General features: G+C 36.9%; 1 protein-coding gene across 7 annotated transcripts in view; it reads left to right on the top strand.

Annotated features, from left to right (window-relative positions):
- CTNNA1 (catenin alpha 1) overlaps positions 1-14,222 on the top strand; it is a 301,788-nt gene that overhangs the window by 252,000 nt on the left and 35,566 nt on the right. For all 7 annotated transcript variants that reach the window (XM_025040779.1, XM_015598072.2, XM_025040777.1 and 4 more), the window contains exons 8-9: positions 4,466-4,546; positions 5,650-5,802. In XM_025040779.1, coding sequence (XP_024896547.1) covers positions 4,466-4,546; positions 5,650-5,802 — 234 coding nt within the window. The remainder of the gene's footprint in view (positions 1-4,465; positions 4,547-5,649; positions 5,803-14,222) is intronic.

Raw genomic sequence — 14,222 nt, 5'->3', positions numbered from 1 at the left:
ATATCTGTAATATTACAGTTACCCACTTAGTTTTAATATTTTTAGGATGAAACAGGCAAACTAGAAACTTCTTTGCTACTTAAGGAGAGGGTACTCTTTGAAAGGAATTTGGGAATGCAGGTGTGCAGGTGTACATAACTCTTATACTCTAATATTGGGCTACTTTGCCTTTGCTTTGTCTCTTGTCACATATTCAGCTATACAGAGCTCATCAGCCATCTATGGGCCAGGTAGAACAACCAGGATCAAATTGCCTCTCATGTTATTCAGTAAATGTTTATTGCATGATAATGTGTTCCCCATTCCACAGCAAACCTTTTATTTTAGTTGTACTCATGAAAGATATGGATTGACTATTTAATAAATGCTAGTCTCCCTTGGTTTTCAAACATTTTTCTTGAGAGTCTCTTTAATATTAAGCCCCCATTCTGCTCTGAAGCCTTCCAGCAGCACCTTAAGTATCACTTCCTCACTCCCTGCTTAACTTGAAGGCCTCTACTCTAGATGACAGCCTCATTTTTTTCCTTTGTACCTAGAGGTTAGGATGCTGCTCCATTCCTTTCTCTCTCTCATTGTCTTGGATGCGGGAGTAGAGGGTGCTTCAGTTGCCCATTCTGACTTGGGTTTTAAAACGTATTTTGCTCTCCTCTGCTACTTTCTCTAGCTTTACTCTAGATTAAAATGAAGATAGAAAGCAGTATTTTGGGTTACTTGAAAAACCTTATATGTTCTCACTAATAACATGAAATCAGGAGAAGTCATACTTAGTCCTCTGTCTTCTAAACATATCTCTAATTGGTCACTGGTTTCTCATTTCATTCTGTCCAATATAGGAGAGAGAGGTCAGGTAATTACTCCAAGGTATGATTTGAAGTACTCCAGAGGAACAGTCTAACTTGAACTTAGAATTGTGGGTGGCTATAGGAAGCTTCTACAAGGAAGCATAGTATCTTATCTAAAGGATGGGTAGTAATTAAAAAAAGTGGGGAAGAGTATTCCAGGTAGGTGAGAGAGAGCATTTCAGAGGATGTCTGAAGAATTAAAATATTTGTGGTTGGATCATAGCATGGAAGACAACAGAGTGATCATGGTCATTGAAGTAATAGGAATGGCTGGGCTCCATCCAGCAGAGAGAGTGTGCAGAATAAAAAGAGAAGGAAACCTCTGGCAAAAGAGCCCTGAAGAGACCATGTAGATCCTTCAAGGTAGAACACGTTTTTCCCCTGGAAACACTGTGGAATTTTTCTGTGTATTTTTCCACAGAAATACTGAGTTTATGTTGTGTCATTACCTTTTAGATTGAGTAGTCTTTTGTAGGCTCACCTGGGAACTTTTGCCACATTTTAGGGACTAAAATGCATGTTGAGATGCAACTAGCAATGCCAGGGACATGTTTTTTCCCTTCCTGCTGTTGCTTATTTCATCCCTTCCCAAAGAGAAGAGTTGGAGTAGAGTCAGGGACTTGAGAGATGGGTAGGGTTTGGATGAGAAATTGGTGGACATAGTACTAGTCATGTGTGTTATCTATGGCAAAGGTACAATTGGTTGGGGAAGTTGCAAATTTTTAATAGGAGAATGCTTACCCTTTCTTAGGCAGGAGTTAGTTCTTTGGAAGAAAAAAAAATGCTTGTTCTTTCAGAAGTTGCCACTGAAATGGCTAAAATTCTCTAGAAAATTCTAGTTCTTAATACTTTTTTGAAAATCAATGCCTAACTTAAATGTAACCTTCTGCAAAACTTTTGCTTACTACTTTAACCTACTGTTAATCATTCAGAACTCCTGTTAGGCCTAGCACAATACCAGGGTATTGCTGAATTAGGTGTTACTCTGAATTAATTATTTTATCTCAGATTATAAACCCTCTGAGGAAAGAATTATGGCTAGTCCTGCCTGCACCAGTGGATGCAGAGTAGGTGCTCAGCAGTGTGTGTCTAAATGAATAGAGCTTCTGTTAAAGATGAATTTTGAAAGCCCTTTCGCTATCTCAGCCAGAATTGTGTTGCTAGAGGCCATCCCAGCTAATAACCTTTGCCTCTCTTCAGCTCATCCAGTATTTAGTTGCTGAGAAGAAGCTTTACGTTAAAACCCCAAACATCCCTTACCTTTTTCTTAGCAAGCCCTTTGTCACTGCTTAGCAGGGACATGCATGTCAAAATTGAGTGAACCTAGGTGGTCTCTACCTAGTGGAATAGAGTCTCTCAGGTGGGAGCAAGAGTCACTTATTTTAAAGATTCATTGAGCAGCTTTACTTTGGCCTACCTAAAACTAAAACAAAAAAAAACCTTAACAGCTTTAATTTCAAAGGGAAGTAAAATTTTGTTTTATGGATCAACAAGCTCTCTACTGTCATCAAGCTCATTATTAAGTGTGTGTTCCGTGTATACTCATCCCTATTGCATTTTTAAATGATTGGAACCCTAAACTTGTATTTGTACTGTATTTTTAAAGAGACGCTTTGATTTAAAAGGTGGTGTGTCGAGTATAAACCTAAAATCTTCAGTAAATAATTGCTTCTGAACTGCCCCTTCCTGATTAATGAGGTATAAGCCTCTTATTTCCTAAAGTAACAAGAAATACAAATTGATTTTTAGGGCAGTTTTTGACAAAGATTAACAGATTCATGGTGTGTGTTGCTCTTTAAAGTGTATTATATTGTATGACTATAATTCCCTCAAAAGTCAAGTTTAAAGTTTTGCTTTTATATAACTTTCAAAGTAAATCCTTCCACCCAGATTGAGGAAATTTCTGGGCATTTGAGGTTACAGAGGATTGGGCTTTTACGAGGTTATTGAGCCCAGGCTTTGGGTTTCAGATAACAGATGTTTTCTAGAATAGTCTATTAGAAATACCCTCAAAACATGGTTAGGAGCAATGACCAACTTTACTGGGTTTATTTAGAGAAATTTTCTTGGAGTGCTTGAGTGTCTAAAGAATATGCTGAGGCTTTCCTGATTAAAATATTAATTATGAGGTCAGTTTGATTTTTTTTTTTTAATTCAGTTTTAGCTACCTTTGCCTTAGATACTGCTGTTTTGATCTTTGAGATTTTCAGTAATTATACTTGTCACTTTCTTTTCTCACTGATGGCTGTGAATAAATCAGTTTATTTCTGCAGATAGAAATTCTCATACCTGAATCAGTTTTCTTGAGACTTTTTTTTTTTTACCCATTAATCTTAGTGTGCTATTTAATTTTATTGGCAGTACAAGAATATTGGGGGAAAAGGTAAGGAATGTGACCCTGACCAGAATTGATAGTGACCATATCAACTTGTGATCTGTATTTCAACTCTTAAAATTCACATGTCCCCTTTATCTCCTTTCTGTTGTCTGCTAAATAACCAATATTCCTCAATATTCCTTTTCAGTCCATAGAAATGGGGGCAGAGAGACATATGCCATTGTTCCCACTTATCAGATGGGGTATGAGCAAGAAAGTGAGTAACCAACTAGGAAACACATAACCACGTCTCCCCATCTCCATCCAGTCATCTGCTGTGCTACTTATGTACTGATGATATATCCATACTAGAATGTCTTGAGGGCACCCAAAGCTAGAACACAGGGTTAAATTCTTTTGTCTTTCCTGTCTCTCCTGTGGTTACTACATGTTTTACAGAAAGAGCCACATTTCTTGGCTGGACATTTTGTAAGGAAAAACTTTTAATATATTTCATAGTTTAACTCAACTGATATCTTTTTCCAAGATGGTATTTCCAAGCACATGGCTAGCCTTACCTGAGATGACTTCCTTTTTGTCCCTTTTTTCCCTTCTGCCTTCTATTTTCTGCTTAGAATGTTCTCTGGAGTAAATCTCAACTCAACTCTCTGACTGATGAAGAAAGACTGATTTACATTTCTCAGAGTGGCTAAAAGATCCTTTTGTGTGCAGTACAGTTGCATTAAGCTTAGCCTAACTTTAAAAATATACATATGGCTGAAGTAATCTTACAAAGCATTCTTATTCGTGCTGCATAATATTCATTATTAACTATGACCCATCATGGTACATCTTAGTTTTAAAATTATTTTTTTCTTATTGCGTTAATACCAGGTGCCATATTTCACATTTTGGCATTCTTCAGATCTCAAGAGTTCATCCAAATCAGTTGTAACCCATTCAAGGAGAGTTGGTTCACTAATGAAATTGGTGTATGCCGAACCTTGAATTAAAATATAAGTTTAATTTTTCAAGTTGAACTTTAAGAGAAAGTCTTGTCTCTTGCTTTCTCATATTTTGGTTAAACTCCTTCAATTCTCTCATCATCAGAGGATGTGGAGCCTTAGAATTGTAAGATTATGTCACATACGGTATTCCCTCCCTCCTCCCCATTTTCTAACTGTAGGCTAAAAAAAATTGACTTTTTTCAGTGGTAATTCAAAGATAAATAGCTATTAGCTATTATTAAATTTCCTGATAAATCACTAAAAAGTGCATCTCTTTCCTTTTTTTTTTTTTTCCCCAGGCTGGACGTAAAGAAAGAAGTGATGCGCTTAATTCTGCAATAGATAAAATGACCAAGAAGACCAGGGACTTGCGTAGACAGGTAAGGTGGAAGAAAATGCCGATTGCTTTCTCAGGTTCTCAGTTTTGTAGTTTTGGTTAAAATTCAAATAATTACTGGAACCCCTGTATGTTTTATTAATGAAAAGGATTGATTTTCACAGAAAACTTTCTGTTTTGTTGCTAATAAGCTTCTAAATGGCTAATGAAATCTCTTGGGAACTTGGCCTAATAAAGTCCCACTGGGATGGATTGAATAAATTAGGTCTAGTGTGAAAAGGATGTATAGGTAAGGGAATTCATTTAAAATGACTTGGGAACCTGTGAAAATGACTTGTCCCACTCTGATTACACACTTAAAGTTCTTTGATCCTTAATGGAGATGTGTTTCCAATATAAATATGGTGGGTATAGAGATATTTGGGGTGCTCGATTTTCCACGTTAGTAAATAGAGGAAAGAATTTCTTCATTTAATGTTAAATAATTCCATTAATATTTTGGAATCAAATTGAGTTTTAGTCATTAAATTATAAAACAATGTATTAAGGCTTAAAAAGAAGTTGTACTAATACGATTTTCATACTTAGTGGAGAGACATTTTAGAGTTCATATCTGATATAAAGCAAAATTAAAGATGGAATGTGTCTTTATTTTCCTTTCAGTGAAGTAGTATCAGAAATGGTTATATAGATGACTTTTCAGTTTTAAGGTTCTAAGTGTGTTAACCCTGCTAACCCTGTACAGATAAGCCAGAAAATACATATTTCCTCTTTTCTCATTTTTATTTAGCTAGTTAGGCTAATTACATATATTCCAAGGCTATGTGCTAATTTAACCCAGAGCTGCTTTCTGTTTAGTTTTATGTTATTCCTTTAAGATATAAGTTTTGTAATTCCTAAGAAAAAAGGATATCTTGAAAACTGATGTTCTGTCACTGAAATGCTATAACTGTAATATAAACCATTATCTCCACAATTGTATGTTTCCTATGTTGCAGATTATATAACTGCATGAATTACATGAGGAGTTCTCATGTAAGTGTAGCCAGGCTCTCATGAGCTTCCATTAAATTTAAAGGTACAAGAGAAAAAAGCAAGGTAGCCTCTTGGTGTAAATAAAACCAAATTTTTACATTTAATTATTAGCTCCGCAAAGCTGTCATGGACCATGTCTCAGATTCATTCCTGGAAACCAACGTTCCACTTTTAGTATTGATTGAAGCTGCAAAGAATGGAAATGAGAAAGAAGTTAAAGAGTATGCCCAAGTTTTCCGTGAACATGCCAACAAATTGATTGAGGTAAGTGTATTAGCAGTTTCATTAACTATAGGTAACTTTATGCAATGTGATGATTTTTAGTCACATTATTTAATCAGCTAAAAATGTTAGGGGCTCAACTGATACACAATATGTATAAGATGAAAGTCATTATTACTTAACATCTATTTAAAACTACCATTTTGGTCAGCTTACATTAATTATATACATATTAAAAATTGATAGTCCTTAGCCTGGAAACGTAACATCTCCACTTAATGTTAATGCTAATAAAAATAGATTATGACATGCAAAAACTCACAAGACATTACAGAAAGGAGTAGTGGCTAGAAGCTGGAGCTCCGGAGTCACACACACTTCCTGGGCTTGCATCCTGGCAAATTACTTTTAACCCCTCTGAATAACCCATTTTCTTGTCTATAAAATAAGGATGCTATTAATACCTATCTCAGGATTATTTTGAGGTCTAAAAAGAGATGATGTATGTGAGGTGCTTAGTGCTTTGCTTGAGACAGACTCAGCCCAATCATCTTGCTTTAAAATCGAAGGAACTGAGCCCTAACATGCTGCTAATTAGATGTTTGAAGAGTAGAAATCTGTAAGTGTGGTTGGTTTGTAAGGTGATAAGAAAGATGAGTGAGTTGCTATTTAATTTCCAGGTAAGTTAGGCTCATTCTTATCTTTCGATAACTAAAATAATGTTATTGTTTAATTTATTCATTATTACTTTATTTCAAAAATTTAACACATAGTGAGCATATACTCATTATTTGATTTTGTAACCTTAATGTAAAACATCTAATACTTTGAAAAGATATTTCATAGACCATTTGGCAGGTTGGTCATTATGTAAGAACAGAAAATGGGCCTTCTATGTAAAATGTATGTCTCGTACATTTATAGTGATATTGGACCAGGTAAATACCATAAAATAGTCCAAGGAAAACATCAGTAATTTTACATCTAGTTTTCTTTGAACATTATGAATTAATTATGTACAGAATACATCGGTCAGTCTACTGTTCAAGTTAATGATTCCAGCATTTGGAATTAAAATTAGAAGACTTTCATTTTTTGTCTTCATTGAGCATAATCTTGTTCACAATAGTTACATGACAGCATGCGGTGTAACCTCCAAATGTACAAAGATTGTTTTCAGGAAGCCAACTTCTTTAAGTACTCTACATATTAGAAAGCATGCCTGTGAAGCAGGAAGCAAGGACACTATTAGTCCAAGGCCTTTCCTTGGGTAATAGGTATCAGTAATGGCATGGAAAGGACTCAGTGTGGCAGCTGAACGTCATAGGGCAGCCCTTGTCTCCACTGGAGCTGGAGGGCCCTTTGGGCCTGCTGTGTCATCCTCAGCCTCTCCAGCCAACAGAGCTGACAGTTGCTGAGCACCTGCTGTATACCATGTAATATGCAAATACAGTGTACTTTCTACAACAGCATTTCTCAGGTTAGGAAACTATAGCTTAGAGAGGTTAAGTGACTTGCTTGGCCTGAGGTCACCCGGCTTGCATCCTTCCAACAGTGAGAGCTATGTTTACTGGTATAGTAGACAGCCTTAGGCCCAGTGAGAAGCATTAGGTGGATCTGGTGGCTTTGGAGACCTTGCTTCAAGAACTTTGTCCATGCTTATTCTTTTTATTTCATTCTGAACATCACTAACCAAGGGCTTAGAATTTGGTGTTCCCTATCACAACTTAGTTCTGACCTCTTTCTCACTTCTCTCTCCTTTCTGTGCCCTCCACCCTCTTATCCCCCACACAGATAGATACATGTATTAAGTGGCTTTTCACTGAGTCATAACAAAGGCTTTGTAGTACCTTTCTGCAAACAGTTAATTACATTTATGGTGATAGAGATACTAGAACGTATAATTGCATATGTGCATGAAAAGGAAATGAGTTCTTAAAGTGTTATAGAAGCCTCAAATTCCTGACTCAAGGCAGAACTTTATTCTTCAGTGACAAGGCTTTTCCTCCCCACACTATTTTGTATAATAATGAAACATTGAACAAGTGAGAGACTTGTTTTAAGCAAAGATAAAGTACTTCATTGCTATTGCCTTGTTAATCTCTTGACTTCTTCCTTTCTTTTCATTAGTTCTCTCTTAAATGGAGTAAATGTCTATAGGCTAACTTTGGTTTTATGGGTGATTTGCTGTTTTTTAGGGGAAGTGAGGATGCTGTGTGAAAGTTGGGTAGGGCTAATAGGCCTCTGGCAGGAAAAGAAAGGCTCAGATTCTGCAGCCACTGAGAATCCTACCAGATATGTTCTCCTTAAATATTGCAATATTATTCTGTTGCTAACCACCTGGAGCTACCACAGCTGCAAGTTAGGGGGTCCCCAACCCACCTGCACTTCTGACCCAACTGGCTGTAAATTCAAGGGTTCTCCTGACACCCCTTTCAGGACTATACTTCTAATGCCAATTGCAAATTTGGGGGTTCCCATGGCCTACTTCAGGTTCAGTAATTTGCTAGAACAACTCATAGAACTCAGGAGAGTCTATACTACTTATGATCACATTTTATTATAAAGGATACAAAAAAGTCAGGACCAGCCAAATGAAGAGATATAGAGTGAAGTGTGGAAAGGTCTTGTTAAAAACAGAATTCAACCAAGTAAATTTGAAGACCTAATTGGCTTTATTAAGTGATTCATGTGTCAGGCAGCATCTCTTCTAGCAATTAGAAGGGCACTCCAGGGGTTCTATAGAATGGAAATTTTTAATGGGAAGAAAGTGTGGGTCAAGGGAGCTAAAAAGAAAAGAAAAAGGATTATTTGTGGGTAGAAGAGAATAGTCAGATTGCTACTTCTTTGTGCGTACATGCATGTCTGTCTGTCTCTGGGTGGGTGGGGTAGGTATGGAGAGGGCCCATTTGACAAATTACCTCATTGGTGTTGGTATTGGCCAGAAAATTCCAAAATGGTTGATTAAGATTACGTTTCTGGGAGAGGTTGAAACTGCAACTAAATCTAGGTTTCCTATCTTAGGCTTTTAGCATGAGTGACACTATTTTAGGCCTGTGATTTTCTTTTTAACAGTCTCAAAGGCAGTTTCCTGCCCTCTCTCCGTGGAATCAGAGTGGGTCACCTTCCCAGCACATTGATGGTTCACCAACTAGGAAGCCCCACTGAGTTTCAGTGTCCAGAGTTTTTATTGGCATTTCATTATGTAGACATGATTGATAGAATCATGATTTAATTGAACTCAATCTCCATTCCCCCTTCCTTCCCTGAAGCTTGGGCTCTCCTAAAGGTCCCAGTCCTCTCATCACTTGGTTGGTATGATAGTCTGCCCCATCCTCAGGTATTCAATAGTGTAACATATTTAGTGGCCTACCAGGAGTTACCTCATTAGCATAAATTATCAGTGCCAAAGATGAATAACAAAGATCATCCTATCAATACTGAAATCTTTAAGGATTTAGATAGAAGTTCCAGGAATTCAGGCCAAAGACCAAACATTCTTTATATGCAGCATCTCCACATCTTGAAGTTATGTAGAATGCCTGATTTTCAAGTAGCTTGCTATGCAGCCATAAACACTACACGGAAGAGGTAAGATAGGGCAGGTTTGTTTCTTGCATCTTTGTGTAGATCCTGTTTGTGACTGTTTAGATAGTGACTTACCACTTCTCTTATTTGATGTTCCTTGCGTTGTTTGAGTTTTCCTTTTCCCTGGAGGTTCTCTCCTTTGGAAGTCAGGTCCTCTGTCCTTTCCAGAGGATTGCGTCATCTCTTCACACCACAGAGTGTGGTTCTGTCTCATAGAATCATTGATTTTTCACTCTGGTGTGTAAATCTCCTCCTGTGTAACATCCCTATATTGTCACTTATCTTTTCTTAGACTCTTGTTGTGGGAAACTCCCTCCCTCTATAGGCAGCACATTCCATGGTGGATTCTCTGGCTAAAGAAAGGGGAGCCACAGTCTCCTTTTCTGGAACTACCCATTTCCATCTTTTTACTGCTACACACATGTGAATTCTCATTAACTTTGTTGATTACATATTGAAATGTAATATCTTGGGATTAAATAAAATAAAATATTTTCACTAATTTCACCTTTTTGAAATGTGGCTACCCCAAATTTTAAACATTCTTATGTGGCTCACATTGTATTTCTATTGGACAGTACTGGTCTAGATGATTTCCTTGGGCCTTTCAAAGGCTCTCTTCATCCTGCCTCTTCTCTGAACACTGACCACTCAAGTGCCAGCCCTTATCGAACACCTCTAGGAACAGACCGTGGAGATACAGCAATCAAGGAGGCTCCGACCAATGTGTTCCAGAATGGCTTCAGCCTTTTGGGCAGTGACCTCACTCTGTGATTCCCCCTGAACTTGTAGTCAGTCTCAGGGTTTTCCCTCCTGCAGTGCTGCTCAGTCCTGTGTGCTCTATTCTCATCTGTGCGGCTATAATTGATTGTTTGGCTCTGTGATTTTGATACTCATCCAATATAAACTTCTTAGATTCAATCTATTCTGTCCTGTCACTATTGTTGCTGCCATTGCTGTTAGTAGACTGCCCTTTCAAACTCATGTCAATTTTTTTTTTTAATAAGAGTATTTTTTTCTCCTTGATCCAATCTAATGTTTTAAAAATGTTGTCTAAAGCATGGGATAGAACCTTTCAGCATGCTACTGGAAATCATTCTCTTGATTGAACAATTCTTTGTATATAGTTGGTCATTCAGCCAGTTAAGAATCCCTTTCTTTTTATCTTGTTCTCTAAGTTATCTAGATAAAACATGTCTATACTATCTCCCTTATGTTCTTTTCAATGTCTTCCACGATTATCCCATTAAAATTGGGGTAACTAAAAGAAGCATAGTTTCTATATGCTATTTCTACGCTATACTCTAGCACCTTCTTTTAGATTCCACCTGCCTATCTGCTTCCCAGAACAGCTTCTGTTAATGTGCTGTCCAGTAATTTCTTTGTCTTCTTCCTCGTACTCACTGTCATCTTCTTTGCCCCGCCCACCCCATTTTCCCCGTGAACACTTAGATGCTGCTTTACATCAGATAGCTAGCTGCTACATGAAGTTAGGTGAACTCCTTTCACATCTGATTCCTAAAGTGTATCATCTGATTTATTGGGTGTTAGAAAATGTACTCTTCAACACTAAGTGAAGACAGGCTTCTTTTCAGAACCATTTGAGGTTTCTTTGTGATTGTTACTGTAGGGATCTAGATGCATGTAAAACTCTCACCAGCCTGTTTACCCAGGATTGCTCTGTGACAACACTGTTAGTTTCATTTACCCAACTTCTTTATTTGAGATATTATAAGAGCCTCCGAAAGCATCCCTGTGCAGCAAGGTGCCCAGGGAGAAAAGATAAAAGTGCCCATTTAGATTAGGTATAGTTTTGGGATGCTACCATTTAATAATATAACTTTTTTAAAAAAAATTATAAAAGAAATGCAAATTTATTTTAGAAAATTTGGAAAATAAAAAAATTCATAAAGAAAAGAAAACATTTTGGAGTAGAGTCACACTTCTTTTTATCTATACGTGGGTTGGTTTTTTAACAATATACAAAATGGATATCATACTGATTTGTTTTTTGAGACAAATGATATCATACTGTGTTATGATGTAATGTATTTCCCTGCCTGCTCATATCGTGCCCATTTTACTGTGTTTTGAAATACTCATTTATAGCATTTATATTGATTACTAGTACATATATTTAACCAGTTCTCTACCATTAACCATGTAGGTTATTTAGGTTGTTTTAGTCTTTTTACTATTAAACATAATGGTCTGATAAACATTCTTTTTTATGTGCCACTGTCCCACCTAGTTGCTCAATCCAAAAACCTAGGAGTCATGTATCATTCTTTTTCTTCCTTATTCTTCATGTTCATAATTAATTTTACAAGTCCCCATATCATTCTACTTTTATTTCCATAGTCCTCACTCGATTCTTTTGCTTTCACTTTTGTCTCTCTCTAGTCTTTTATTTTTCAAAGCAGCCAACACAGTCCCTTTAGATCATGTCATTCTTTTGCTTCAGGACCCATCAATATCACTCTCCCCACCTTCACTCCCACCTCCTCAATGGCTTCTAGGCACATTTGGGATATAACCCTAAAATCCAGATTTTTAACCATAGTTTGTAAAGTATCCTGCCTGCCTTTCCAACTGCATCTTGTCCTGTACCTCCCTTACCTTCTAACCTCTCATTCTTGACTACTTTCTCTTTGACCTTACCCCCACATGTTACTATCTCATGTCCTCTGCCTTCCCTGGGCCCTCTGCTTGGTATGCTGTGCCTACTTCTCGTCATACAGGTCTTTGCCCAAATGTAATCTCTGCGGAGAGGCTTTCCTTGATCCCTCATCCCCTCCATCACACGCTCCACCATTATTTCATGCTGTCATCTCTTTTACATCTCTTTTATGTAACACTTTTCACTATCTGTAATTACTGGGTTTGTTTCATTTTTCTTATTTTTCTGCTCTCTACCCTATACTTTAATAAAATGTGAGTTCTTTGAGAATATGGGCCTAGAACAGTGCCTAGAATACAGGTGCTCAATAACTACTAGATGAGTGAATCTACTGGTTCTCAAAAGTAATGGATATTGGTTACACAGGTGCTCAACATTCAGGTTACTGGGCCTCTATCCCCAAAGATTCTGATGCAGTGGTCTGAGGACTGTACTTTGAGAAATGTGAAACTCTACATTATGGCAGGACATCATTGTTAGTGAGCTTTGTATTAGTATTTTTAATGTTTATACAAAAGAGCATCATTCTGTATATGTGTACATGAGGGGATGAATTGTAAAATCTTTTGGGATGTAGAGATGAGAAATTTTGGAGACTTTTTAAGGTTAGGTGACATTGACTTGAGCAGTATTTTTTTTGCTAGAACAAAGCTTTAAAAATTTGTATCAAACTTTCTGTAGTTTAGAGAGAAAAAAATTATAGTAGATTTTTATAAGCAGTATTTATAGAGTTCTTAATATGTCCCAGTCACTGTTTTGGGCACTAAGTATACAGCAGTGAATGAAACAAAAATCTCTACCCACATGGAGATTACTTTCTACTAGAGAGAGAATCAAAATAAATTTATATACTGTGTATATTTTGTATGATGTATATAAATGATTGTGAGATAATATGTGAAAAAAAATTATTCATTTTTATCAGCATTTGAAATGGAAGTTGCAAAAGCTGTTATTTAAGTAGCATTTTAACGTGTGACCAAAATAAAATTGGAGCATATGTATTGGTACTTGCTAACTTGGTTTCTGAAAGTCTTATTTATTCCTTTAAAGAAATTCTTTACCCTCAAACTAGATAAAATAGTATAAAAAAGTTATGCTTTAATTTGGGGTATCAGGTAAAGTTGCTTCAAATAAATTAATAGTTTCTAGGTAGTGTTAGGGATAACACCCACTTAGAAATGGAAACCTTTTATAGTGTCTTATTAAATGACTTGTGATTTTACTTGAAAAAGTTAACAACAATGTTTGCTGTGAGGTCGCTCTTACTTTCCCAGTCTGGCTAGGATCTCTGACTGCCTCAAACCACAGTTGTCAGTAGAACCCAGTACGTCCTCATACATTGAAGGTATTGAAGCCCCTTTTGTTACGTGAAGGGTGCTTAGAAGCTGTGCGTCCCCAAGGCTAGTGAGTAGGGTAGGGGAGCAGAAGTTGAAGGTCACTGTTGGTGAGCTGGGCGACACTTCTCTTAACCATTTTCTTCTGGAGTATAGATAGCACTGAGGGTCTGCTTTCACCTGTGTATAAAAGGGCATTGCTGTGCTTCAGGAAATGATAACACTTTTTATACTTGACTCTTACCAAGTTTATGATTTCTTTCTGTTGCTCTACAGTTTAAAGCATATTGAGGTGAAAATTTTATTTTCTGTCAGATATATTAACTTTTTTGTCAGTAATGCAACACTTTTGTGTCCTTTTTAATTACTTCATTCTTTGCCCACCTCCTTCGGCTGTGAGCAGCTTAATAGCTAAAGAGCAGTCAGTTTTTCCTTTAATTTTGCTCTTTTCCGAGTCTTTTTTTGGTTTCACGAATTGAGAGTGAAATAGGGAAAATGGCTTTAATGAAATCTTGCCTTTAAAAAACTATACATCATTCAGTATCCCTTTACCCTCAGCCCCAGACATTGTATTACAATGGGCCTCTTATTATAACAAACTTGCTACAATAAGATAGTATATCTTATCCATTGCCTTGTAAATTAAGAACCAAAAAGTAAATGTAACTGGTATGCTTTTGAGCTGGATTATCATTACCTGCTGCTGTGCCCTTTCTGCCGTGCTACCCCCCACTCCCGCTGCAGTATTTCCCATTAGCCAGGACTTCATAGGGTATGGCTTTATTGGCTTGAAATGTGTATTTTAACTGCAAATTGAATGATCTACATTTTAACTTTTATTCTGTGGTATGCCGATA

This window comes from Pteropus alecto, unplaced genomic scaffold (assembly GCF_000325575.1).
Source record: "Pteropus alecto unplaced genomic scaffold, ASM32557v1 scaffold78, whole genome shotgun sequence".
In the NCBI taxonomy this organism is placed as follows: domain Eukaryota; kingdom Metazoa; phylum Chordata; class Mammalia; order Chiroptera; family Pteropodidae; genus Pteropus; species Pteropus alecto.
The sequence above is the reverse complement of the archived record's forward strand: the minus strand, read 5'-3'. Positions and strand labels throughout refer to the sequence as shown.